Source organism: Primulina tabacum, chromosome 14 (genome assembly GCF_025594145.1).
Source record: "Primulina tabacum isolate GXHZ01 chromosome 14, ASM2559414v2, whole genome shotgun sequence".
NCBI classification, from domain to species: Eukaryota; Viridiplantae; Streptophyta; class Magnoliopsida; order Lamiales; family Gesneriaceae; genus Primulina; species Primulina tabacum.
In genome coordinates this window covers 31,821,910-31,846,287 of record NC_134563.1, presented here as the reverse complement: position 1 = coordinate 31,846,287, position 24,378 = coordinate 31,821,910, and the positions used below count along the sequence as shown (strand labels likewise).

General features: G+C 35.1%; 1 protein-coding gene and 1 pseudogene across 3 annotated transcripts; both read left to right on the top strand.

Annotated features, from left to right (window-relative positions):
• The first annotated feature begins 12,106 nt into the window (after positions 1-12,106).
• On the top strand, positions 12,107-20,207 carry LOC142524161 (signal peptide peptidase-like 2; annotated as a pseudogene).
• Positions 20,208-20,423: 216 nt separating this feature from the next.
• LOC142524160 (putative E3 ubiquitin-protein ligase RHB1A) lies at positions 20,424-24,167 on the top strand. Of its 3 annotated transcripts, none has more exons than XM_075627965.1 (5): positions 20,424-20,701; positions 21,997-22,138; positions 22,473-22,905; positions 23,308-23,417; positions 23,519-24,167. In XM_075627965.1, the coding sequence occupies exons 2-5, from the start codon at positions 22,070-22,072 to the stop codon at positions 23,549-23,551; spliced, it is 645 nt and encodes a 214-aa protein (XP_075484080.1). In that variant the 5' UTR covers positions 20,424-20,701; positions 21,997-22,069; the 3' UTR covers positions 23,552-24,167. The 3 variants fall into 3 exon arrangements, with proteins under 3 accessions (XP_075484080.1, XP_075484081.1, XP_075484082.1); XM_075627966.1 differs by lacking the exon at positions 20,424-20,701 and adding an exon at positions 20,716-20,816; XM_075627967.1 differs by lacking the exon at positions 20,424-20,701 and adding an exon at positions 21,228-21,737.
• Positions 24,168-24,378: the final 211 nt, after the last annotated feature.

Below are 24,378 nucleotides of genomic sequence, written 5' to 3'. Positions count from 1 at the left end.
AAGACATAGTTAAACAGTTAAATATAGAAGATATGTTTATGAATTTTCGAAGACTTCAGCAGCTCCTACATCACCCTTCTTCTACCTTGGGTAAGATCCATCAGAATACTTTAATTTATACAACACCTTGTACAAACCAACTCAGCTTAGGACTTATGCTACTACCTAACTGAACTCATAGTCTAGACTGAAGGCAGCATCTTTTCAGCCAACACTTGTTTAACGTCTTTGTGCCAAAGACTACATACATAAGTTTAATGCCTTTGTGCAAGACTCAATCAGCTTTTCAATACGCTCTATTCTCTGTGTATATGTGAGTGATGGTGTGTGCGTATGTGAGAACTGATATATTAATACAACACGAAAGTATTCTCACACACTGAGGTAATTGTGCTTCTAATCTAAGCTGATAACACGTTGATGTGTTTCCTCAAATCTGGGCTGGTTGCTTCTTATAAGCTGATATGCCACTTGTTTTTCCACACCCTTTCTTCGCACTTCCTTATTGTTGTTGATGGTATTAATCTTGTACTTATAGAGGCAATGTGATCGTACATAAAGACTCATCAAATATGTTCGTTGCAGTTTGAATTCGTTCCTTCAAATTTGTGTCTTGTACTTTCTGACAGTCATTCTGGAACGTATTGACTTTAAGCTCTGCTGCAACGTTCATTATTGTCCTTTGATCGGACAATTGCTTTTATACCATTCCGCACAGCTGGATTCTACTTAGATAAGCTTATCGTGTTCTACAAACTGATTGGCTCCTAACTGATGCTATGAACTGGTCTTGAACTGGTTTTGTGAAATCAGTTGGCTCGTCAGCTGAACTTATTTCACTGATCCAGTTGAACTGGTCAGTTGGACTCTTCATCAGTTGAACTCTTCATCAGCTGGCCGGGCTTCTGAAGGTTTTCTGCTGAACCACCTATCAACTGAACTGGTCTTTGATCTTTCAGTTGGACTGATTCAGTTTGGGCAATCGGTTGTCACTTTCAGTTTGCTTCTCGATAGCTTCAGTTTTGACTCGATAACTGATCAGTTTGAAGCCTGATCAGTTTCAACTTTCTGCGCACTTAGGTAAATTTATTAGAAACAAAATAACAAGTTTTGTTAACATCAAAATCAAGATTTTAAAAATGAAATGTTCCAACATAACTGCCACTGAGTTAGATAGTTATCTTCCTCTGAATTCAAACATGTTTGTGCAATGTTGTCAAATAGGTGTTGTAGCACGTAAACCAGAACACTCAAAAATTTCATTAACAGAACAAGATAACTAAGCAAACAAGACTAAAAATTCAGATATAAAACAATCAAAGAAAAACTAAACATATTACGGAACGTCTCCAACAGTATCTCCATCATTATCATCATCAAGATCCACATTAGATTCATCCATTTTTGCATTTACTGCATATTCTGCTCCCCCTTTTTGTTCAGCTAATGAATGGATTCCTACTTCCAATAACTCATACTCAGCCACTTGAGTTTCAAAATATGCAATAACCTTTCTCGCGGTCTGAATTTATTGTCGACCAAAATCTATTTGGGCTTAAATATGAGGCATAAAGAGCACAACATACTCAGAAAGCTTTTCCATAGAAAAAGATTTAGCTTCAGCTGGTTTGTTTCCAGATGATGAAGCACTCATGTTCCAACATCATGTGCAACATCAGAGGCAGACCATGGAAGATCTATTTTCCTTTAAAATATGCAGGTGCTATCTTCAGTTGGTCATCTACATCAGAAAGTTCTTCATCTACATCCTTCACAAATCCTTGGGAATCCAAACTCTCATAGATCAAGGAGGTAAAAAGGAGCTTGGTGGATTTGAATCCTCCATCTATAAACTACATAACTATGTTGAATATCATCCGAACAAAATTGAAAGTGGTACCATCAATAACAATCAAGTAGAGAACAATGACCTGTGGTTTAGTAACCACTATAGCATTGGTGGATGGACTTCAGTTTCTGATTGCGATCTTGTGTAATACATAATAGAATGAAGTCAAATTTTCAGCAGACATCCTTTTGGAATGATCGGCAAATACCTTGATTAGTCATCCGGTGAGAACATCAACAATGACATTGAACTCAAGTGAAATTTCCTCTTCTTCTCCTCCAGTAGGGGTGTTATAAAATGCATTTATCACTGCGGAATTAAAATTGAAAATCCTGTCATGGACAAATATCATGCCAAAATTCACTAATCTTTCATCTCTAACACTAACAAAGTCAGGGACAAACCCTGCTTGTCTCTTTGATCTTGTTAAAAGTGGACGAGGAGGAAAAACTCTACGCAACGCCTTGTAATCTGGTGGATTGTCAGCATCAATTACATTCTTCGGTTCTCCAGAAGCAATAGTTTTAATCGGAATATGATCCTATTCAACAACAACCAATTGGAGGTTCTCAACAGTAGATGCTTTTGTGGGTGGTGTTGTCATACTTGGTGGAACACCTAAATTTTTTGTTATCTCGTTGCGGATATCAAGGGGATCGTACCCACTTCCTGCCATTTGAGATAAAAGATAATTGATTATAGATGAAAATATCGGACATATCAAATCAGAGAATGAAATTGCAAGAATCACAACAAGAACTCACGCAGATGAATAATGAGAATAAAATGAGAATGAGTCGAGAGATGAGTTAATCAATAGTAGTAAATTTGTTCAATTATGGTAATCAATTAAAAGTTATGGCTTTCAACGGTAACTTTCTCTCGAAACAAACTCAATTTCCCAATCAAAATTTACTCTCTCATCCAAAAATTACAAATCTGAACTGCTGCAATATTTGAATTCAAGAAAACTTCCAGGTTTAATGCCACGTTGATTAAACACATTTACCATTAAAAATCAAGAAAAATCAAAATCAAGAAGATTAAGGTTTTTCTTTCCAAATGTTATAGGTTAAAAGCTGATAGCCCAATGAACAAGATAAAATCACATAACAATCAGAATATATGTCCTAATTATGCCTCAAGTATGATATAAGAAGGAAGTGTCAGGCAGTGATCAAATTGTAGTCTAACTATACTTGGTGTTGGCAACACCTCCTATCAACACTCCTGATTTTGAGTCAACTTTCATGAGCTTTTTTTGATTCAGAAATGATAGCTCTCACACTAGAAAATAATCTTCATTGGATTCCTCTAGGTAGCATTTTCCATCTGTATTTTGACTTAAAAGTGGTAACTTCTACACTAGAACAACGATATTCATTGGACTCTTATAGGTAGTTTTTTCCATTTTCTACTAAAATATTTTTGTTCTATTATCTCATCTTTTTTGTTTTTCTCCTTTTTGCTCAAATTTTCCAAGTAACTTTTCACATTGGACAAGACATGTAATTCCCAAACATCCTCAACTATTTGATGATTTAGATTGAGCATAAACCTTACTTCACTACTTGATTGGGAGTTTGACCAACAATTGAGATACTTCTGAAGGTTGAAGAATATCTCAAAATCCAAAGGTTTTGTGAAAATATCAGCTGGTTGGTTATCAGTTCCAACAAATATCATTCGAATTATACAATTCTCAAACAAATTTCGAATAAAATGATATCTACTGTCAATGATTTTTGTTCGAGAGTGTTGTATAGGATTTTTTGAGATATCAATATAATTGAGTTATCACAGTAAACAATCAAGGTTTCACTATGAAAACCAAAATTCTCAACCATTTGATTCATCCACACAACTTGTGAACAACAACTACCAACTGCCACATATTCAAATTCAATAGTAGACAAAGACACACATTTTTGTTTTCTACTGTATTTTGACACCAAATTATTTTCTAGATTGAAACACCCTTTACTTGTACTCTTGTTATCATCTTAAGCAAATATTCTGTCAACCTACCATACCATGCTCGTGGAGCCTGTTTCAGTCCGTAGAGAGTCTTTTTTAGCGACATGCAATAGCAAACAACAGTCATACATACTCAATTCATGCTATAAGAGCAAATGTTTCTTCAAAATCTACCCCCTCAACCTATGTATATCCTTGAACAACCAACCGTGCTTTGTTTGTAACAACATTACCTGATTCATCAGTCTTGTTATTAAAAATCCATTTAGTTCCAATTACATTAACATATTCAGGCCTTGGAATCACACACATCATTGCAGACAAATTGCTCAAGTTTTTCATGCATAACATTGACTCAAAATTCATCTTTTAATGCATCATTAATAATTTTTGGTTCAATGTGTGACATAAAGCAAGAGTGACTTACCTAGGAGTACACAAAACTCATGCCTACTAAATCAATCAATTTTCGATAGCCCACTCTAATTTATTCTAGTTTGCATACCTCCATAAACTTCTCAAATAATCTGGCATGATGAATGATTCTTCTGAATTTTTTTGAGAATATATTTTCTATCATTGATCATTGTATCATCATCTTCTTCACCCTCTACTACTTCTGTCTCAGTCAGAGGTAACGTTGTGCCGGATGTTGCAACATTTGGCTCAACATCTTTTCTGACTAATGACTCAGATGTATCTAGCCTGCCAGATCTGCAAGATCATCAAACATAACATTAATGAAAACTATAATCATTACAGTTCATAAATTAAAAATTCAATATGCTTGACTATTGGTAGAAAATCTAAGAAACATACATTTGTCATTTTTAGAATCAAACTTAGCAAGATGATCTCGGTCATTCAACACATAACATACACATCCACAGACATGAAAATACTTAAGATTTGACCTCTTTCTCATGATAATCTCATATGGAGTCATAGTGGAACCACTATTTAAATACACACGATTTGATATATGACATCCTGTGTTTAAGGTCATTAGTTACTCCCTTCTTATCACACAAAGATGCAAAATGTGAATTCTCGAACTCCTTACCATGATCGGTTATGATCTTACCAATACTCAAATTATGCAGATCAGTAATCATTGCATGTAATTTCTTAAAAACCACGACATCTACTTTCATTAAAAATTTCAAGATTTCTTCACTTTCATTTGATTTTCAATTCAAATACGAAAATGGATCCATGGAGCAATGATGATATTAGTATTCCCAGCTTTTCTCGATTCCATTCTCAATCCTCGATTGGTCTTTCCCAAACACAACTCACTGATGATCAAATATCGAACTTTATGTTGAACCAAACTCAATTATCTCAAAATCTAGTTGAAGCTCATCCGCCTACTTTTTAAACCATATATTCTAAACCAAGAAAAAAGGGAAGAAACCTGTTGCTCAAGATAATGTGGGGTGAAGGAGTCACAAAGAAATACCAGACGAAGAAAGAAGATGAATGTCCTGCTGAATGGTGAAATGCTTCGTCCAATCCGATACTTGGCAATGATCAAAGTAGCACTAGTTTATGGGGATTGGTTTGGAAGAAATATAGCCATGAGTGCGAATGGGTTGAAAATTACGTACATTAGATAACATGTGACAAAATTTCAGATATGTGACTAAACGAGTGTTCACTTTCTAGAACAAACTAAGTGAGCTAGAAGCGTTCAATTAAAGAGGCTCTTCATTTGAAATAAAAGTAGTTTCAATATTTAAATTTAATTCTCCATCTGACAAATCCTAATTTGAATGTTCTTTTCAATATGCAGAAGCTCAAAAAATATTTGAACAGATCATGAGACCCCATGTTCTGATGAGAAAGCATGGTTAGTACTGTGAGACCAACCAAAATGAAAGATATGGTCATTCAAAAAATTCAAAGGAGTTTTGATCAATACTATCAAAAAGTTGAAGAATATTAATAATAACTCATCCTCATCTCCTTTCTCCACGCCCTTTGATAAACCCACTGACAATGAAGAGACGACATGCATGAATTGAGCAAAAGCATTAGACCAACGGGAATGAAGACCTTCAGAAAGGCTATGCAAGGAGAATGATCAAAAGATCCAACCGTGGTGGATTTGATCAAGAAAATTCAAGAAAGACATGCAAAATATTAGTTAATGGAAGACGCAGAAATTGCTCTAACAAAAGAGCATTAAGGATATTATGTCAATGGGTCGTAGTTAATTAACGATCCAATATTGAGTGACATGAAACTTCAGTATTATATCAATATACAAGAACAAATTCTTCGTAAAGATTAAATCAGTCGTAGTTAACTAGATCTTATTATTTTTAATTTTTGCTATTTTTTTAGTTACATGCATTTTTTTTGAAATTATGTGTAAGTTTTAATATTTGAATTATGTGTAATTTTTTTAAAATTTTGTGCAATTTTACACTGTTATAAATAACAAAATTATTTAATTGAATTAAAAAATTCATATTTCAACATCATCTATGCAACTTCATCCCACCACTGAAGGATTACGAGATGAAATTACCAACATTGAATCAACATCAAATTCATCTCGTCAACTTCATCTCATCCTTGAATATGCTCTTAAAACAAAAATATAGATAATATTTATTATATATAAAATATTTTTCTCATTTACTCATGAAAAAAGAATTTCTATCATGATTAGGAGTGTAAACGATCAAATCGAGCCGAATAAGACTTGAATTTGGCTTGAAATAAATTTATTCGAGCTCTAGCCTGATTGGAATCTTGGAAATTTTAAATTTTTTTAGCTCAAGTTCGGTTTGAATTAGGGCTCGAGTTCGTGTCCGACTCGAAGGATTCGAACATGTTTGCAAGCTATTTGAACAATTTCTAAAAAATAAATACTTGATAGACTCAAAATTTATTTATTCAATACATATTTATACTACTAAAATATAAAGACTCGCAAAATATCGCACAATATAATTTGAGGTCGAGTTTGGCTAGAAAAAATTCGAACATATTTGAGTTCGATTTGAATTTGAGAAATTTATATATTAATTAAATATTTTTCGATTTTGGTTCAAAAAGATCACGGTTTGTTTACACCATAAATTGACGATGTATGTGAAGTCTATATAAATCAACGAATAATACGTAAGATGGCTTTTGTTTTGTTATAACCATTTTATTTTTTGTATCATCTATAAAAAAATTTGTTCTATAATATCAAATATATTTATCAGATTTTCGACGTTTTTATTTATTTATCGAATTCCATAAAAAAATATAATTCTTAGCACCTAGAGTAAAGAAACATATTTTTTTTGAAAGGTTAAAAAAGTTTCGATTTAATTTTGTTGTTTTGGATTTAAAAATAAGTTTTCCCTTATAAATATGTATATGTTATGAACAGTAGAGAATATAGAGAAGAGAGAATGATTTAGCGTGCTTTATTCATCATTTGAGAGTAGATTTACAGAATTTGAATAGGTAATAATATCAATAATCATCTACAATATTTTTTCTATAATACTCCCCCTTAGATAATTATCGACTCAACAAATTACTTCTGAGAGATGTGGGAGTTCAAATGCTGTCTCGTTAAAACCTTGTCAATAAAACCCAATGGAAAAACCTGAACGGAGGAAAAAGAGTACAACAATAGATACTCCCCCTTATCTCAATCATCTGAGATCCTTCAACCGATGCATCCCTATCTTGTGCACCAATTTCTTGAATGTTGAAGTTGGCAATGCCTTTGTAAATAAGTCAGCTACGTTGTCGCTTGAGCGAATTTGATGGACGTCAATATCACTATTTTCTTGAAGCTCATGTGTATAGAAAAACTTTGGTGAAATATGCTTCGTTCTCACCTTTGATGTAGCCTCCTTTTAACTGCGCAATGCAAGCAGTATTATCTTCGAATATTACTGTTGGGTCATCTTTGGCTGTTGGGAGCCCACATGATTATTGAATATGTTGTGTCATAGATCTCAATCACACACACTCCCGACTTGCTTCATGCATTGCAATGATCTCAGAGTGATTTGAAGACGTCGCTATTAAGGATTGCTTCACCGACTTCTATGATATAGCAGTGTCTCCTCGTGTAAACGCATAACCTGTCTGGGATTTAGCTTTATGTGGATCAGAAAGATATCCTGCATTTGCATATCCAACTAAAGAAGACTTTGATTTTGTCGAATAAAATAATCTCCTATCAGTTGTACCCCGAAGGTAACGAAATATGTGTTTTACACCATTCCAATGTCTTCGGGTTGGACATAAGTTATATCTCGGGGTTGGACATGAGTTATATCTCGCTAAAAGATTAACAGAAAATGATATATCTGGGCGAGTACAATTTGCGAGATATGACAGTGCACCAATGACACTTAGATATGGTACTTCTGGACCAACGATTTTTTCCTCCATTTTCAAGTGGTCGAAAAGGATCTTTGTTAGCATCAAGTGATCGAACAAACATTGGTGATGCTAATGGGTGTGCCTTGTCCATGTAAAAGCGCTTTAATATTTTTTTCTGTATATGATGATTGATGAACAAATATTGCCTCTTGCAAATAGTTCAATTTGCAATCCGAGGCAAAATTTTGTCTTTCCTAAATCTTTCATCTCAAACTCATTTTTCAAGTAATTGGCAGTTTTAGTAAGCTCTTCTGGAGTGTAAATAAGATTTAGATCATCAACATATACTGCCACAATTGCAAAACCCTCATATGTTCTTTTTATAAAAGCGCATGGACAAATATCATTATTTGTGTATCCTTTTTTAACAAATATTCACTAAGACGATTGTACTACATGCGACCAGATTGCTTTAATCCATATAAGGATTTATGAAGCTTTATTGATAACATAGCCTTGGGCACTTCACCATTTTCTTTCGATAGTTTGAATCCTCCAGGCATTTTCATATATATATATCACTATCAAGTGAACCATAAAGATAAGCAGTTACAACATCTATAAGTCGCATATCAAGAGTTTCTGATACTGCTAAACTGATTAGGAATCGAAAAGTAGTGGCATCCATCACAGATGAATATGTTTCCTCATAGTCAATTCCAGGTCTCTGCGAGAAACCTTGGGCTACGAGTCGGGCCTTGTATCTTACAATTTCACCATTTTCATTCCTCTTTCGTACAAAAACCCATCTGTATCCTACTGGGATTACATTTTCAGGTGTTCTACTACAGGTCCAAACACTTTATATTTTTCTAGTGAGTCTAATTCAGTTTGTATGGCCTTCTTCCACTTTGGCCAATCATCTCTTTGTTGACAATCCTTAACGGATTGTGGTTCTGGGTCTTCATTATGTATGATGTCAAGGGCGACATTTAGGGCAAAGACATTGTCAACAATTGTGTTATTTTGATCCCACAATTTTCGATATGATATATAATTTATTGAAATCTCATTATTTTCATGAGAATTTGATTCTTCAGAAATAATATTATCCAAGTTTGGTTCATTGATTTCTCTTACTATATCATCCAAGATTTCTTCTTCGGGAGCTTTTGAATGTTCTTTCTCTAGTATATTTCTTTTTCGAGGTACAATATCCTTTGAACCAATTGGTCGACCACGCTTCTGGCGTATTTTAGATTCATTTGCAGGTTGAATAATAGCTGGTCCTACGGGGACATAAATTTTTACAGGGGTATTCTCTGCATGTATATGTGACTTTGTCACATTCTTTGTATTAACAAAAGCATCGGGCAATTGATTTGAAATTTTTTGCAAGCGAATGATTCTTTCAACTTCTTGCTCACATTGATTATTTCGAGGATCATAATGAGATAGTGTTTTCTCATTCCAACAAATCTTTTGTTGTTCTTCGGGAAACAACTTTATTTCCCCTAGATTTGGAAATTCCAATTCATCGAAGTGGCAATCTGCAAATCTCGCAGCAAACAAATCTCCTGTTAAAGGTTCCAAAAATCTAATAATAGATGGTGAATCATATCCCACATAAACCCCAAGTCTACGTTGTGGGCCCATTTTGGTTCGTTGTGTAGGTGGGAGAGGGACTTGTACTGCACAACCAAATACTCGAACGTGAGAAACATCAGGCTCTCGACCATAAGCAAGTTGTAAGGGTGAGTATTGGTGATAATTAGTTGGCCTTATACAAATCAATGATGCAGCATGTAATATGGCATGGCCCCACACAGATGATGGAAGTTTGGTTCTCATCAATAATGGTCTAGCAATTAATTGTAAATGCTTAATAAATGACTCTGCTAAGCCATTTTGTGTATGAACATGGGCAACCGAATGCTCAAATGAAATCCTTATTGACATACAATAGTCATTAAATGTCTGCGATTTAAATTCAGCTGCATTATCAAGACGAATTGTCTTGATTGGGTGATCTGGGAATTGATCTCGTAATTTAATAATTTGCGCAAGTAATCTAGCAAAGCTATATTTCGAGTTGAAAGCAAACTAACATGTGACCATCTAGTGGATGTATCAATCAATACCATGAAGTATCGAAATGGTCCACATTGTGGGTGTATAGGCTTACAAATATCCCCATGAATTCTCTCCAAGAAGGTTGGGATTTCAACATCAATCTTCGTAGGGGAAGGTCTTATAATTAGTTTGCCTTGTGAACAAGCTACACATGGATAATCATTGTGTAAAAGAATCTTCTAGTTCTTTAGAGGGTGTCCATGTGAGTTAATAATTATTCTGCGCATCATTGTTGTCCCAGGGTGACCAAGTCGATCATGCCATAATTTGAAGCTCTGTTGGTCAACAAACTTCTGGTTTGTGACAATGTTTGCTTCGACTGTTTTTATTGTTGTAAAATACATTCCAGAAGGGAGTGCACATAATTTTTTTTTTATCTGCTTCTGGCCAGATATAATAGATGTTATGCAAAGGTATTCGAAATTATTTTCATTTAATGTTTCAATATGGTATTCATTTCGGCGGATATCTTTTAAGCTAAGCAAATTTCTACTGGATTTGCTCGCATATAGGGCATTTTCAATATATAGACTTGTATTATTTGGTAAAATGATTTTTGCCTTTCCATAACCTTCAATAATTTTTGATGCACCCGATATTGTTGTAACATTATTTTCAGTTAATGTTAACTCCAAAAAATATCTTTTATTTTGAAGAATGGTATGTGTTGTACCACTATCCACTAAGCATTCATCCTGACATTTCATCGTTAATCTAAAATTAAAATATAATTCAATAAGCTAAATATGATAAATAATGTGTAAGACTTTCAAAGGAAATATTTTATTGAATAATGAAAACATTTATTGAATAATAAAATAAACCTCCATGACAAATCCTAAACATGAATTGAACATCAAAACACAAAACGAGACCACGATAACCTAATAAACAATAGAAATTCAAAGTAGGAACAAGATCAATGAAAGTAATTACTTATTATTTTCTAACGCACTACCACCAATCAAATTATCTATATTTCCATCTGGATTAGCAAAGAAATCAGAGACGTCCAAGTGAGTTATATCAATTGGATCATCATTGTCCACAAAATTTATCTCCATTTTTCCATTTTCCTTGATTGATTTTTGGTATAGATCCACGAGATGTTTTGACGTACGACAGGTACGAGACCAATGCCCTTCCATTCCACATCTATAACATTTTTCTTCATATACTTTGGAACTCTTCTCCTTTGCTTCTTCATTATTGAAATTCCACTGCTGGTGGCTTGTTTTATGTTTCTTTCCATTTTTGTTGCTGATAGTATCTTCTTTGGCCATGCCTACGCCCACGTCCACGTTGACTTTTATTGTTATTATTTTGAGTGGAATTAGCATTCACTTCAGGAAATGCAATTTCATATTCTTCAGAAAATGTAGTTCCATTTGCTTCAGGAAATGGTGTGGATCCAGTTGGGCGCATTTGATGATTTTTCATGAGCAGCTCATTGTTTTGTTCAGCAACTAGTAAGCATGAGATGAGTTTAGAGTACCTTTGAAATCCACGTTCAAGATATTGCTGCTGCAGGAGCACGTTTGATGCATGAAAAGTGGAGAATATTTTTTCTAACATGTCTTGATCAGTGACTTTCTCTCCACAAAGTATCAACGTGGAACTAGTGTTGAATAATGCAGAGTTACAGCTTCTAACAAAAAAGCTGTTCCATTTAGGTAAAAGTTCAAACTTGGGTTGATGGTGTGGAAGACGCAGAGTTTGTCGGTGTTGGTGCTAAATTTGGCAAAGCCATAGTATCAAAGGAAAAAAATGCGAACTAGACTCGCCCAAGTCCTAACTCTGTCAAACCCTCAGGATGGCTGTGGTCCTCCCGAGAAAAAGGTTCTAGTTGACATCCTGCTTGGGTTTTATTGATTTTTTGTTTGTTATGATAGAAAAAATACGTCTCAATGCCAATTTTGAATTTCTATTTTTTTATGCTTTTAGTATGCTGTAGATGTTATAATGGTGGCTCAAGGTAACTGCAAATTCACCGCAAAGACAAACTTCGTTGAAGCTGCTGGTGCTTCGGCACTTCTTATCATAAATAACCAGAAAGGTAAAGTTTATTTTCAGTGGTTTGATAAGAATGCTTTTGCAGTCTATAATGCTATTTTGAGGTGGTCCAAAATTGCTCAAAATTTTCTCATATTATAGTTCAAAAAAGTTCTGTATCATGGTTCGTACTTTAAATTTCCGGGTTAAAGATGGAACAAAAATGACCAGTACCCTTGCTGGTATTTGTTACATGACCAAGCTTATGCTTTAATAAAGACATTGGTTTCACATTTAGGTTGATATTAAGGATAAAGAGCAAAGAGTCTAATTACATGTACTAACTTTCTTCACATCATATTGTTGATAATTTGTTGGATTGTTGCATGTTTTGCATCACAAATAGATGGTACAAATGTGACAAAATCAAGTTAATTGGTACATGAATTCAGTGGGTGGAGGATTTCTTAAAGCATATCTATTTACTTCCATCTTTCCAAATTTTTCTATATATAAACCACTAACTTCTTATCTCCTCAGAACTCTACAAGATGGTTTGTGAGCCTGATGAAACTGATCTAGATATTCACATTTCTGCTGTCATGCTCCCTCAAGATGCTGGTTCTACACCGGAGAAAATGTTGTCAAATGGTTCATCAGGTGATTTTTTTGTTAAGCGATTACTCTTTTGCCTATCTGAGTCTCTGCTGCACATGTCCTATGCCGCTGGTAGTTCCTGTTGCATTTGATATATATTTCTTGCTTTGATTGACCTCCTTGATGGCTCTCTTGATGGTGTGCGATTGACTTTAAGAGGTTAATGATGTCCGATGATGCTATGCCATTGCAAGTGAGTTATGAGCTTAACAAGCGCTGGCAATAAGCAAAGTCACAGTGATGCAGGATATGGAGAAATCATCAGTATTCTTTCGTGATTTCAACTTGGTGCTAAAGGAGAATGTGGGTTTTGGCTTACTTTTGTGCTAGGTGATATTTTCCTAGTTTAGTTTTAACCAATAACATTAATGTCATTATGCAAATGCCTTAACAGTATGCTGCACGACTTGTGCTGTAGCTTCTGACAACAGCAAAGCCGTAATTCATTTTCCTGATGGTAGGTACTACTTGTATAACAACCTAATTAATATATCCAGATTTCAAACCTTTCACACCTTTCACAAGTTAATGCTTATATGACCTAGCTAACAAGTGAAATTCAACTGGGTTGATTTTTTTAAAGAATTTGTTGAACCATTGAACTCCTTTGATTTATTTTTTTTGGTTGAAGACAAAATTGCATAACAAAATGCAAAACACAAATTTCTTAGCACATTGCAATCTAATGATCTTGAACTAAACTCATGGATTCAAATATTAAACGATCAAAGATACCCTTGTCCAAACTAAGCTTTCTACAATATAAATGGTTCTATTTTAGAAATTATGCAAAATGATTTAGTCCAAATCCTCAAGAAAGTAGCAGGGTGTGTGGCAAAGAGGTAGGGAACCATGGATTGAAACAAAATGGTAGTTTCATTGTGCCTGAAATCCTTCGCTGACAAATGATGCCTTTCTCCTTCAAGTTGCAAGACTTGATCATTGTTTGGTTGCTTAATTAAACAGAATATAGTTTTATATGCCACATTTGTTTCATGTGAATGATTTAATTCTTTTAGTATAATACACAAGCACTTTTGACATATTAAACAAAATATAGCTATATTGACACTTTATCTTTCGAAGTATCTGTGCAGCTGTACTCTCCGAAGAGACCTGTTGTTGATATAGCGGAAGTATTTCTGTGGTTGATGGCTGTTGGGACCATCTTATGTGCCTCGTATTGGTCTGCATGGAGTGCCAGAGAAGGAGCTATAGAGCAAGATATGCTGTTGAAGGTCTGAAAAATTTTCAAGCAAGTTAGCTTAGTAGTAAAAATTATAACCTTCAAGACCTTTATATCAGCAGCCATGTGAATTAATTTCTTTTTGTAGGATGGTTCAGATGAACTTCCAAACATTAAAGGCTCTGGCGGCAGTCGTGTTGTGGATATCAACTCGACATCTGCTGTTCTGTTTGTTGTTGTCGCCTCATGTTTCTTGATACTTATATACTAACTAATGTCATTCTGGTTCGTTGAGCTCTTGGTGGTTCTCTTTTGCATTGGTGGTGTGGAGGTGAGTAGTTTTTTACTGTATATACCTGCATTGCAATCTGTTAGCCAAGTTACGTTTTATGATTTTAGTATTGTTGAGTTAAAATTGATTTGAATTGTATTTGGTTTGTTTGTGTCAAAATTTGTACTGAATTCTGTTTCCTTCTTTTCCTGAAGGGTTTTTGCTTGGTTGCCTCGTTATCAAAGTACAGTACTTTGCTTACTGCATGTTATTTTTCTCTGATCTGGCAATTGTTTAACCAATGATCCCTACTCAAAAACTAGCCACAATGTCCCAGTAGGTTCTACATTAATAGATTGAGTCATGTGATTGAACCTGTTTGATAGAAGAATGTGATTATTTTTTTGTGTTACTACTAAAATACATCGTCAGAACTATCTACAGCTAGAATCAAGTAGTGAGGGCGGTAGTGTAATTTCTCAGTGTAGACAGAAATCAAGCTCAAACTAATTTTCAGGTGGTTCAAGCGAGCTGGTGACTCATTCATCAAAGTACCTGTCTTGGGGGCTATCTCGTACCTTACTTTGGCTGTTGCTCCATTCTGTGTAGCTTTTGCTGTAGTGTGGGCTGTGTACAGAGAGGTCTTTTTTGCGTGGATAGGTCAAGATGTACTTGTAAGTGTAAATATTAATCCATGTTAAGATTCCTTTATTGGTAAAATCATTGATCTCTCAATTCCTCGCCACATGAGGGAACTAGAGTTGAATGTCAATCTCCTTCAAATTATTTTTGTTTTATGGAAATAGAGGCGATTATTTGAGCTAGTCATTTTATTACTATGGAATAATAAATCTCCAGGACAATTAAATAAAAAAAATGTTTCTTAAGTTGTCCTTCTGAAGTTCTATGGAAGGATAATTTTCTTTCCGGGACTAATGAAGGGATTATTTTAGAAAAACGTCTTTGATATTGATGGAAAAATTGAACGCCAATGGAATCAAAATATTGAAGTTGTTGGATATGTGGTTTGTTAAATGTTGTAATTTTACGTGTGCAACTGATTTCTAAATGGGATGTGGTGATACATCATGAGCCTGGCACCCAAGGTTGTAAATGGCGGGAGGCGGTGGCGGGGCGGTCACCGCCTCGGCCGCCTAGGCGGTTGAATTTTTGTAAGTAATTTTTGCCTAGGCGGTTGAATTTTTTTAAGTAATTTTTTTATAGATAATCATGCAATATAATCATTTTTATGTAAACTGTGCAATTAAATAATGTTTAAGCACAAAATATAATATCATCTAGATAATGTGCAATTAATAAATATTCATCATCATATTAATGCTATCATGCTAACAAAGTAATATAATTATTTTTACCAAAAACTAAGTTTAAATTTGTGTGGTGGCTGAGAGTTAAGAGTTGAGAGTGAAAACCAAAAATAAAATAAAGAAAGTGAGGTGTGTTAGGGTTTTAATATTTAAAATTAGTTGACTTTGACTAGGTTTTTAAAATTGTTGGCTAAGTTTTTAAAATTGTTGACTACAACTTAAAAATCTTGACTGTCCTGCCTCGCCCGCCAGTCTTGCCCACCTCGTCCGCCTAGCCCGCCTGCTTGCCGCCTCGCCCGTCTCGACCCGCCTGCTCGCCGCCTCGACCCGCATCTCCAACGCCGTATAGCTTGGGCTGCCTAAAACACCCGTCTCATGCATAGGCGGTGCGGTCGAGGGCCGCCTACCGCCTAGGCGGCCGCCTCGACCGCCATTTAGAACACTACTGGCACCATATTGTGAGATAACTTTTTCTAAAAGTTAGTTTTGCAAGAGATGTGATGCGTTTTGTCTCAATCTAGATGTAACCCCTTTACCTTTTCAAAATTCAAAATCAATAACAAAATGAAGAGATGATACTTTTGGTAGGCTTGTTAAGCTTTGATAGACATTCTCTTTTGCTGCGTCAAGATAAATTGCCTTTTTCGTCGTGTGAATATTTTAGCGTAAGAGATGTTCTTGTTCCTGTAATAAGAGATTAATTTTTTTTGAATGAATTTTTAAGCTATTGTCGTTGATGATTAATGTGGTATCTTTTTCTTTCAGGGAATTACATTGATAATTACCAGTTCTTCAGATAGTTCGGATTCCTAATCTCTAGGTAATATTTTTGGCTCGTCAAACTTGGGTATGAAGGAAAGCTGTCAAATATGAAGAGCGTTTCTTGTTTATTGATATACATTTGGCATCTACACTTCATTCCAATACTGCTGTTATGTATTGGATTTATTACTTTTCTATGCATCTTGAATCAAGTCTGAACATCTATCGATTGTTGTACTTACATTCGAGGCTATGCACATCTTGATCTTCTGCTATGCTTCGCTCTATAGTTTAAATTTTACTCATTAAAGGGTGAGATGAACAATTATATTTCGAGGGGACAAAATTTGTAATTATTGGATTAGTGCTTCCTTTTGATAACTTATTTAAAATCTAAGAGAGTTCTGGTTAATAAACTTTACTGCAATGTAATTACTGATATACCGCCAAAAAATGCATTTGCAGAGTGTTTACATTTCCCGGGCTATTAAAATCACATCATATTTCCTTGTGTGCCTTTCCCTCATGGAATTCAACACTTTCACATTTAATTGTTAACTAGGTCCTGTGCCAGAAAGTTCTTACTCGTCTTTTTAATCTCAACTTTTAACTTTCTTGTGAAATGAGACAATAGCTTTCATTTCCAGAATCAAGCAATGCCACATTTTATTATTCAAGCTGTTAATTACGGGGTTGTTCACAGCTAATATTTTTTGAACTACCTTACGTGAACAGAGTTCAGATTGTACAGTTCAATCAATACTCATCTGATACATTTGGAAGATTACTGAAAAGTTGATGGGTTTTCTGACTTTTTTCGATAGAATTAAGTTCTGTTCTGCAATGATTCATTGGATATACAGGACATTTGGGGATAACAGTAGAGAATATATCTTCATCTTTTAACTCGTGAATATATATATATTCCTCTATGAAATCTTTCTTGGGTATATAATCGATGCGGTCAATAATTGAAAGAATTACTCTTGTTTTATTATCTTGTTATGTATTCCTAAGGTGTGTTTTCCTCGCCGTAACACACTCAATCTTTTATTTTAGGTGGGCATTGTCCTTCTTAGCTGTGCTTTCATGTTCGACATCTTTTGGGTGTTTGGTTCCAAGAAACTCTTCCAAGAGAGTGTGATGATTGTGGTGGGTAATTAACCTCAATAATTCACATTACATATCCGCCAAAGTCATAGGAAGTAGAAGAGATGAACTTTTACTGTTATTGTCGTTCTAGGTTGCCCGTGGTGACAGAAGTGGTGAGGATGGTACACTGATGCTTCTGAAAATTCCACGTATGTTTGATCCATGGGGTGGTTACAGTATCATAGGCTTTGGCGACATCCTCTTGCCTGGACTGGTGGTAGCATTTTCACTTAGGTTCGAATTATTTCCATTTACTTGTTAATTTCTGGCATGTTGGTGTTATGCTCCATAGTCGATAATCCAGGGTTTGGTAATGGCATCCAGTTTTGGACCTAAAAGGATTTTTTTTCTCACTCATTTGGTGTCCCTTATTCCTGTTCCGTCAACACAAGCAGTGTTATCATCGATTTATAAGAATCTAAGAAATGGATTTGATTTGTGGGCATCGAGCCCTTGACCTCCCTCTCCAACTATGAAGAAAGGTGATACCACTACGACATGGGTACGGTCCAAGAAATGTGTAATTATAGCACCCTATCTATTGCCGCATACTAGAAAAAACACCGCAGCCGACCATTTTCTTATCTCTTGGTATGTCATGCTTTGAATTTGCAAAAATACATTGTTAAAACAGTTTTTTAATAATTGATTAGCTTCGTAACAGTTCATTTTTTTTAATGTGATGGCTCTTTCACGTCCATAGTAGTTTCCACACTAATGTACTATGGTTGTGGCATTTTTATGCATATTTGAGAAACAGCCCCTTCAAATTTTACTTACACATATCATGCGTGCCTGGTTGGCTAGTATGTATGTGACATGGCTATGTGGAGTAAAAGTGGTAGGGAAAGTTTTGGTACTGCTCCCTTCCAAATAAACTTGGCAAACACTCGGTAGTGCAACCCTCCTTTATAAGCAAGAAAACTTAGCCTCGCGCTGTCTCGATTTTATATCTCTATTCAAATCTGTATTTCCTTTATACACCTTTACTCAATCTATTTTGTCTGTTGCAGGTATGATTGGTTAGCAAACAAAAGCCTACAAGCTGGATACTTTTTATGGGCAATGCTTGCTTATGAGTTAGGTAAACAAAACATTTCTTGAAACTTGTCTCCCTAAATGGTTACTCCTTGAGATTCAGCTTAATTATATATTTGACTCATGTTTTGAATAGTGGTGTAAGATTAGTTGGGCCGGCTCCATTGAGCTAAGGTTTTTTTGAGCTCGAGTCCAACAGTTATTGTTCACGAGCTCACAAGCCAGCATTCTAGCTTAAGTGCTTTTTTTAAATATTTTTGTATTTTAATAATATAAAAAATTAATATTTTTAGTTATTTATATTAGCTATTATTATTATATATGTTAGTATTATAAAGATATAGGTATTAATCTACTATGTACGAGCGCCTTTGCTAGCCAAACCATTGACATGTGCTCGTGAGCATGTTCATAACAAATTTCGTAATTATGATCTAAGCTCGCACCTTCATTTGAGATAGCTCAAGGTCATTTTTTTGTAGGCGAACTCGACTGTTTTACACGTCTAATTTCGGATAGGTGCTTTCTTTTCACTCGAATGATAGTAGCTAGATTGCTCATTTCTCTCATTTTTGCCGGTGGATTTTGAGTCACGTCTTATGCTACAATGATTAATATGCCATCTTTGATATCCTCTATGTTTAGCTTAATGGTTTACTCACGAAGTGGATATTTCCCATCGATTCCATGATGGGCAGATAACAAAATCCAACAAGTTAAGCAGATAATGATGCATCAAATGTTGCTGAAGAATCACACTAAATTACCACCACTCTAGAACTTCGATCAGATTTGCGTTGGCACCATTTGAGGATTAGAACTTTAGATTTTTACACGTCGGGGTCTTGGTAACTGCATGAAGTACTGTACACGAGGCTGTCTATGTGGAAACAACTTCGATGGTAGTTACGCATTTTTAACACTTTTGACATTCATTGCAGGTCTTCTTGTCACTTACATGGCGTCGAACTTGATGGATGGACATGGCCAACCAGCGTTGCTTTACATCGTCCCTTTTACATTAGGTAACTAAATGTGTACCTGCTGTAGATAGATTGTGTTAGAAATCATATACCATATTCTAGACTCATATCCAATATTAATAGGATTGAGATATTTCTTGAATTTCGAACACTGAAAACACCAAAACAAAAATCATTGCTGTTGTGTTTAGATTGAAGGATAATAAAACATGGGATTCATGATGCAGGGACGTTTCTAGCGGGAAAAAAAGAGGGGACCTGAAGATTCTCTGGACAATAGGTGAACCGGAGAGAGGATCTGCCCACATGTTCGTCTCGAATCTGCCTGAGAATCGTTCTAAGTATGAGAAATCTGTATCACATAATTTTATAAACTAGTTGTAGTACTTCCAACATATTTACTGAAACCTGTAGAGTTTGCCCTGCTGAAGTTTGATGGTATGGTATTTATGGTTCTTGTAATTATTATTTTCTCCTAATAGAAATGTAGAATTAGCAGTTGGCTTAGATATATTATGCATTGTATAATATATACATATTCATAGGCGATTCCATTGATGGCGAACATGATTTTTTTTTTTTTTCAAAATTTATATAAAATCTGTTTAATTTTTTTCCTAAAATCTATTCACAAAGACCAAATCAACATTCAAAGAAGGTTCTTGTCTCTTTTTTTTGTCCTCTCCCGATATATGTCCTCACGGAAGTAGTAATTTCTAAAATCTGTGTATTTTTCTTGTTTTCACAGTATTGAGTTTGAGTTCAGCTCGAAAAAAATTCAAAGTCCTCAAAACTAGCCGTCGTCCCGTGTATTCTAACTTATGACTGGCTTTGAGTTGAATTGACTCGAAATGGTGGGTCAGTCCTCTCCGGAATTGGTTCGGACGTGTTCATATCCAACATATGTGAGAATATAGATATTATTTATACGAATTTTTTTAAAAAAAGAGTAAATTTTTCCTAATAGTTTCCAACGATCAAAAATCGGTTTCCTTTCATTCACCACTAATTCAATCCAGCCAAGTGGTATGTTTGTATACAGCAGCATACACCATCATACGCATACGTACATTTTTATATGCATATGCACGAGTTATTATTTTATTATATGATGCTCGTCACGGAGCATGATTCCTTGAATGTAATTTAATTCGATTGGCTGATCAAGTTTTTGGATTTTTTTTATGATTATAAGTTGTATTGAATTCGTTTAGCTGATTTTCAGTTCGGCCTTTTTATTTTGTGATTTGAAACCAAATATGGGGGCTTTTGGTTTTCTGGAATTGAATTGCTGGTCTTTGTTTCAAGTTTTGTAGCAAAACACCATTTCTTCCCCTGCGTATGAGACTCTGATTAGCTATCTTTTGTATGGGTTTAAATTAGGTGACCATTTAGTGAGGAATTATGCCTTATTTTTCAATGGGGTTTTGTGGATTGTTGTGGGGAAATGTTTGAAACCATGGTTAAATCAGTTTGGGCAATTAGCTTTCTGACTTCTGTTCCTGGTATTATAATGATTATCTAATATTTTGCATTTTAACAATCTTTCCTCGCCCTTTAGTTTTGGATTCGAACTATTGTAATCAGATGAAAATCATAGCCGTTAAGAATTCGTAGACTCGTGGCTCGATTCGGATAGAAAGAGGATCAACGAAATTGTGTGTATTTAAAATATGGTGAGAGGTGGGTGATGGCTGATTTTATTGAAGAAGGTGGATGATAACAACCGTGGGGAATGCTTGTTCATGGACAATGTCTAAATCCGCTTGGAAACCTTGAATCCGCTGTAGTTTGTCTGTAAATGGATTATAAAATAAAATAATTATGACTGTTCATAAATCCGACTTCATTCTTGTGGTCTAGAAAAATGTTAAATTCCTTGGTGGACAAAAATTAGAGGAAGATTGAACCTGAAACTTGCAAAGTTCTCATTACAGATTAATCTTTTTTAAAGTATGTCACTCTTGGTTATTCACTTTCTGAGTAACTCATCTGAGTATGTGTTTTCAAAAGTATCGAGCCTCGTGATCTGCAGGCTCGTGGTTTAAGCTCTAACGAAAAGGTCTTTGGTAATTTAGTAACTTGTTGCTTGTCCTGATGTTATTTTATTCTTAATACTTAGGTTTCTTACTGTAACACATCCTTAGAATCGTATTCAAATATTTCTTTTAAAAAAATTAAAGAATCGTATTATAATGAATGTAGCTTAGCTAATATCTTTTTAAGTAGTTAGGCACTTGTACATCTGTTAACTGGGTATGGGCTTTCAATATGGTATTTTCCATTACTTTTGCTTCATGGTGTTTCTATTTTGTGTGTAGAGAGAGGGAGGACAATGACCAAGTTTCTGGCGGCTCTAGGTGGACACACAAGATAATTAAAGCTTAAGCGGTGATGGGAGGCTGCTGTTGTTGCTGTGCATATAAGAGTCCTCAATTCAATAGGTCGCCTGCATATTTTAACGTGAGTGATTTCTCTTGCCTCATATTAAGATCTCTACATATCTCATTGGTAGGAATAAATATTGATGTCCATTTTCTCCCTGGAAAATTAGGTTTATTTGCTAAAGCTTTTGGATGACTAAAAATATGGTTTTGAAATCGTTTTCTATGTTTCTTCTGGATATCGATATTGCAGGTGGTGGTTAGTAAGTCTTGGTTTTTAATTTTCTTGTTCAGCTATGAGCTACATTTGTCGTCACTCCATATAGCACAACTAAAAAATCACCAATTTTATTATGGTTAATTTTTGTTCACCAATATCATTTGATTCTTTCTTGTGGGGGTTTTACTCGCAGCACCCAGTCTCTGAAGAGCGTGAGCCCTTGTCATCTCACCATGCGACAGTCTCTACTGGACTTTTGGTTGATACAAATCTGGACACCACTATCGCAGATACTTACAGGCCACCACCTGCACCTCTACGACTACCATATGAAACAATTGTAGGATACCAACCAACCCCGTCAGTACATCAACAAAGTTCTGGAAATAAGATTGAGACTGCTTTGCAAAGCACAAACACTGAACTGGTTGGAGATACCAACTCTGGTAGTACTTTGGATGCTATGTTAAAGAACCTGGAATCTGATGAAAAGATGGAAACATATATTGAGCTTACAGCTTTAAAAGAAATGGAAGACAACAATTCTGGGGAACTTAAGAAGTCCAGTGAACCTTTTGTTCCACCGCTGCAAGATGAGGAAGATGTTTGTCCCACTTGCCTCGAAGGTCTGACAAAAATTACCTTTGTAACTTCCTGCTGAACTTTCCCTCATGGCTCGTGTTTTTCTTCTCTCTAACAAATGAACACTGTAAACTTATTTATTTAAAGTTAAGCCATTTTATTTTCCTATAGTGTTTTGGACAAGTAATATATATTTTTCTTAGGATTGGAATAGGAGGTCATGTGTTTGCACTCATGTAGGTACATTCTTTTCCTTTACCGGTTTAGTTGTTTACTTTACATCCAGGCGTCCCACGCCAATATTTGTATGTCTTATAGTCTCTGTTGCCCCATATCCAGGCTGCATTTAGGGGAAGTTAACATATAACTAATGTTGGATACCCGAAAATAGCTATAGTTTTTTGAGGCTATTATTGTAGTAATAACTTTCTTTCGCATCACTGCAGGATATGATGTGGAGAACCCAAAAATCATCACAAAATGTGATCATCATTTTCACCTTGCTTGCATACTGGAATGGATGGAAAGAAGTGATACCTGTCCTGTTTGTGATCAGGTTATTAAAATTGCTAACTATCATCATAAATAGCCGATTTCCATTTCTTATGGAGCAGTTCTTTATCCCAAAAGCATTACTTAGATGTTTCTTGAATGCAGGAAATGGTCTTCAGTCCTACTATGGGAGGATAATTATTAGAGTACTTCAATTGGTGTCTTATAAAAGAACTCGGGATGTTCAAATACAGGGGAGCAGTTCCGTTTTGTGCCCTGTTGCTGTTCCTGGCTTGGTTGTGATTTTCCAATTTTTTTCCCCTCTGTTTATATATTGGTTCCATCCACTCATGGGAGTTCACAGGCTTTTAAGTTTTTTAAAAAATGGATTTTGTTTGCAAAAAAACAACCTTTTTTTCATTCATATATATGTGCGTAAATAAATGCACAAGCACATAGGAGATGACGAGATGAACATTGGCTGTGAGTGCTGAACTTTGTCCAGACCATTTGCTACCCTCTCCTTGCCATGTTCGCTCCAGGTCTTATGCTATACGACTGCGTTTCATCTCGTTTTTTTTCATACATATAGTTAAGTGATACATGAGTATGGGTATCAGTTTTTGTTCCCTTCCTTTTAGTGCTGTCAATTCCTTTTAATGCTGTCAATTCCAGCTTGCAGGAATCTTGGTAAATGTTTTGACCTCCGTTGGTGTAGTTATTAGAAGTTGATGGAGGTGTTGGAATATATTGGTTTTTGGACAAAATACTGAATTAAACTTCTGTCAATTATATTTGATATACACTTCGTCAATGGTTCATTTACAGATCATAAGTTTAGATCAAGTAAAAATGGTACGAGTCTAATTCTGAATCTTCATCTAACAGTTGATAATGTGTGTGTACATTATTTGCTCATATTATTTAAATAGATAAAATCTTGTAGTAGAGTAGGGTTTTGTAATATATATATATATAACGTCTAAATTTCTTGTGTATTCCAATTAATTGTTTAATTGCATAAA

Excerpts from the sequence above, each read along its gene's own strand:
- LOC142524160 (XM_075627965.1), top strand. The coding sequence starts at position 22,070 with ATGGGAGGCTGCTGTTGTTGCTGTGCATATAAGAGTCCTCAATTCAAT. Across the intron at positions 22,139-22,472 it reads GGTCGCCTGCATATTTTAAC|CACCCAGTCTCTGAAGAGCG; the intron begins GTGAGTGATTTC and ends TTTTACTCGCAG. Across the intron at positions 22,906-23,307 it reads TTGTCCCACTTGCCTCGAAG|GATATGATGTGGAGAACCCA; the intron begins GTCTGACAAAAA and ends GCATCACTGCAG.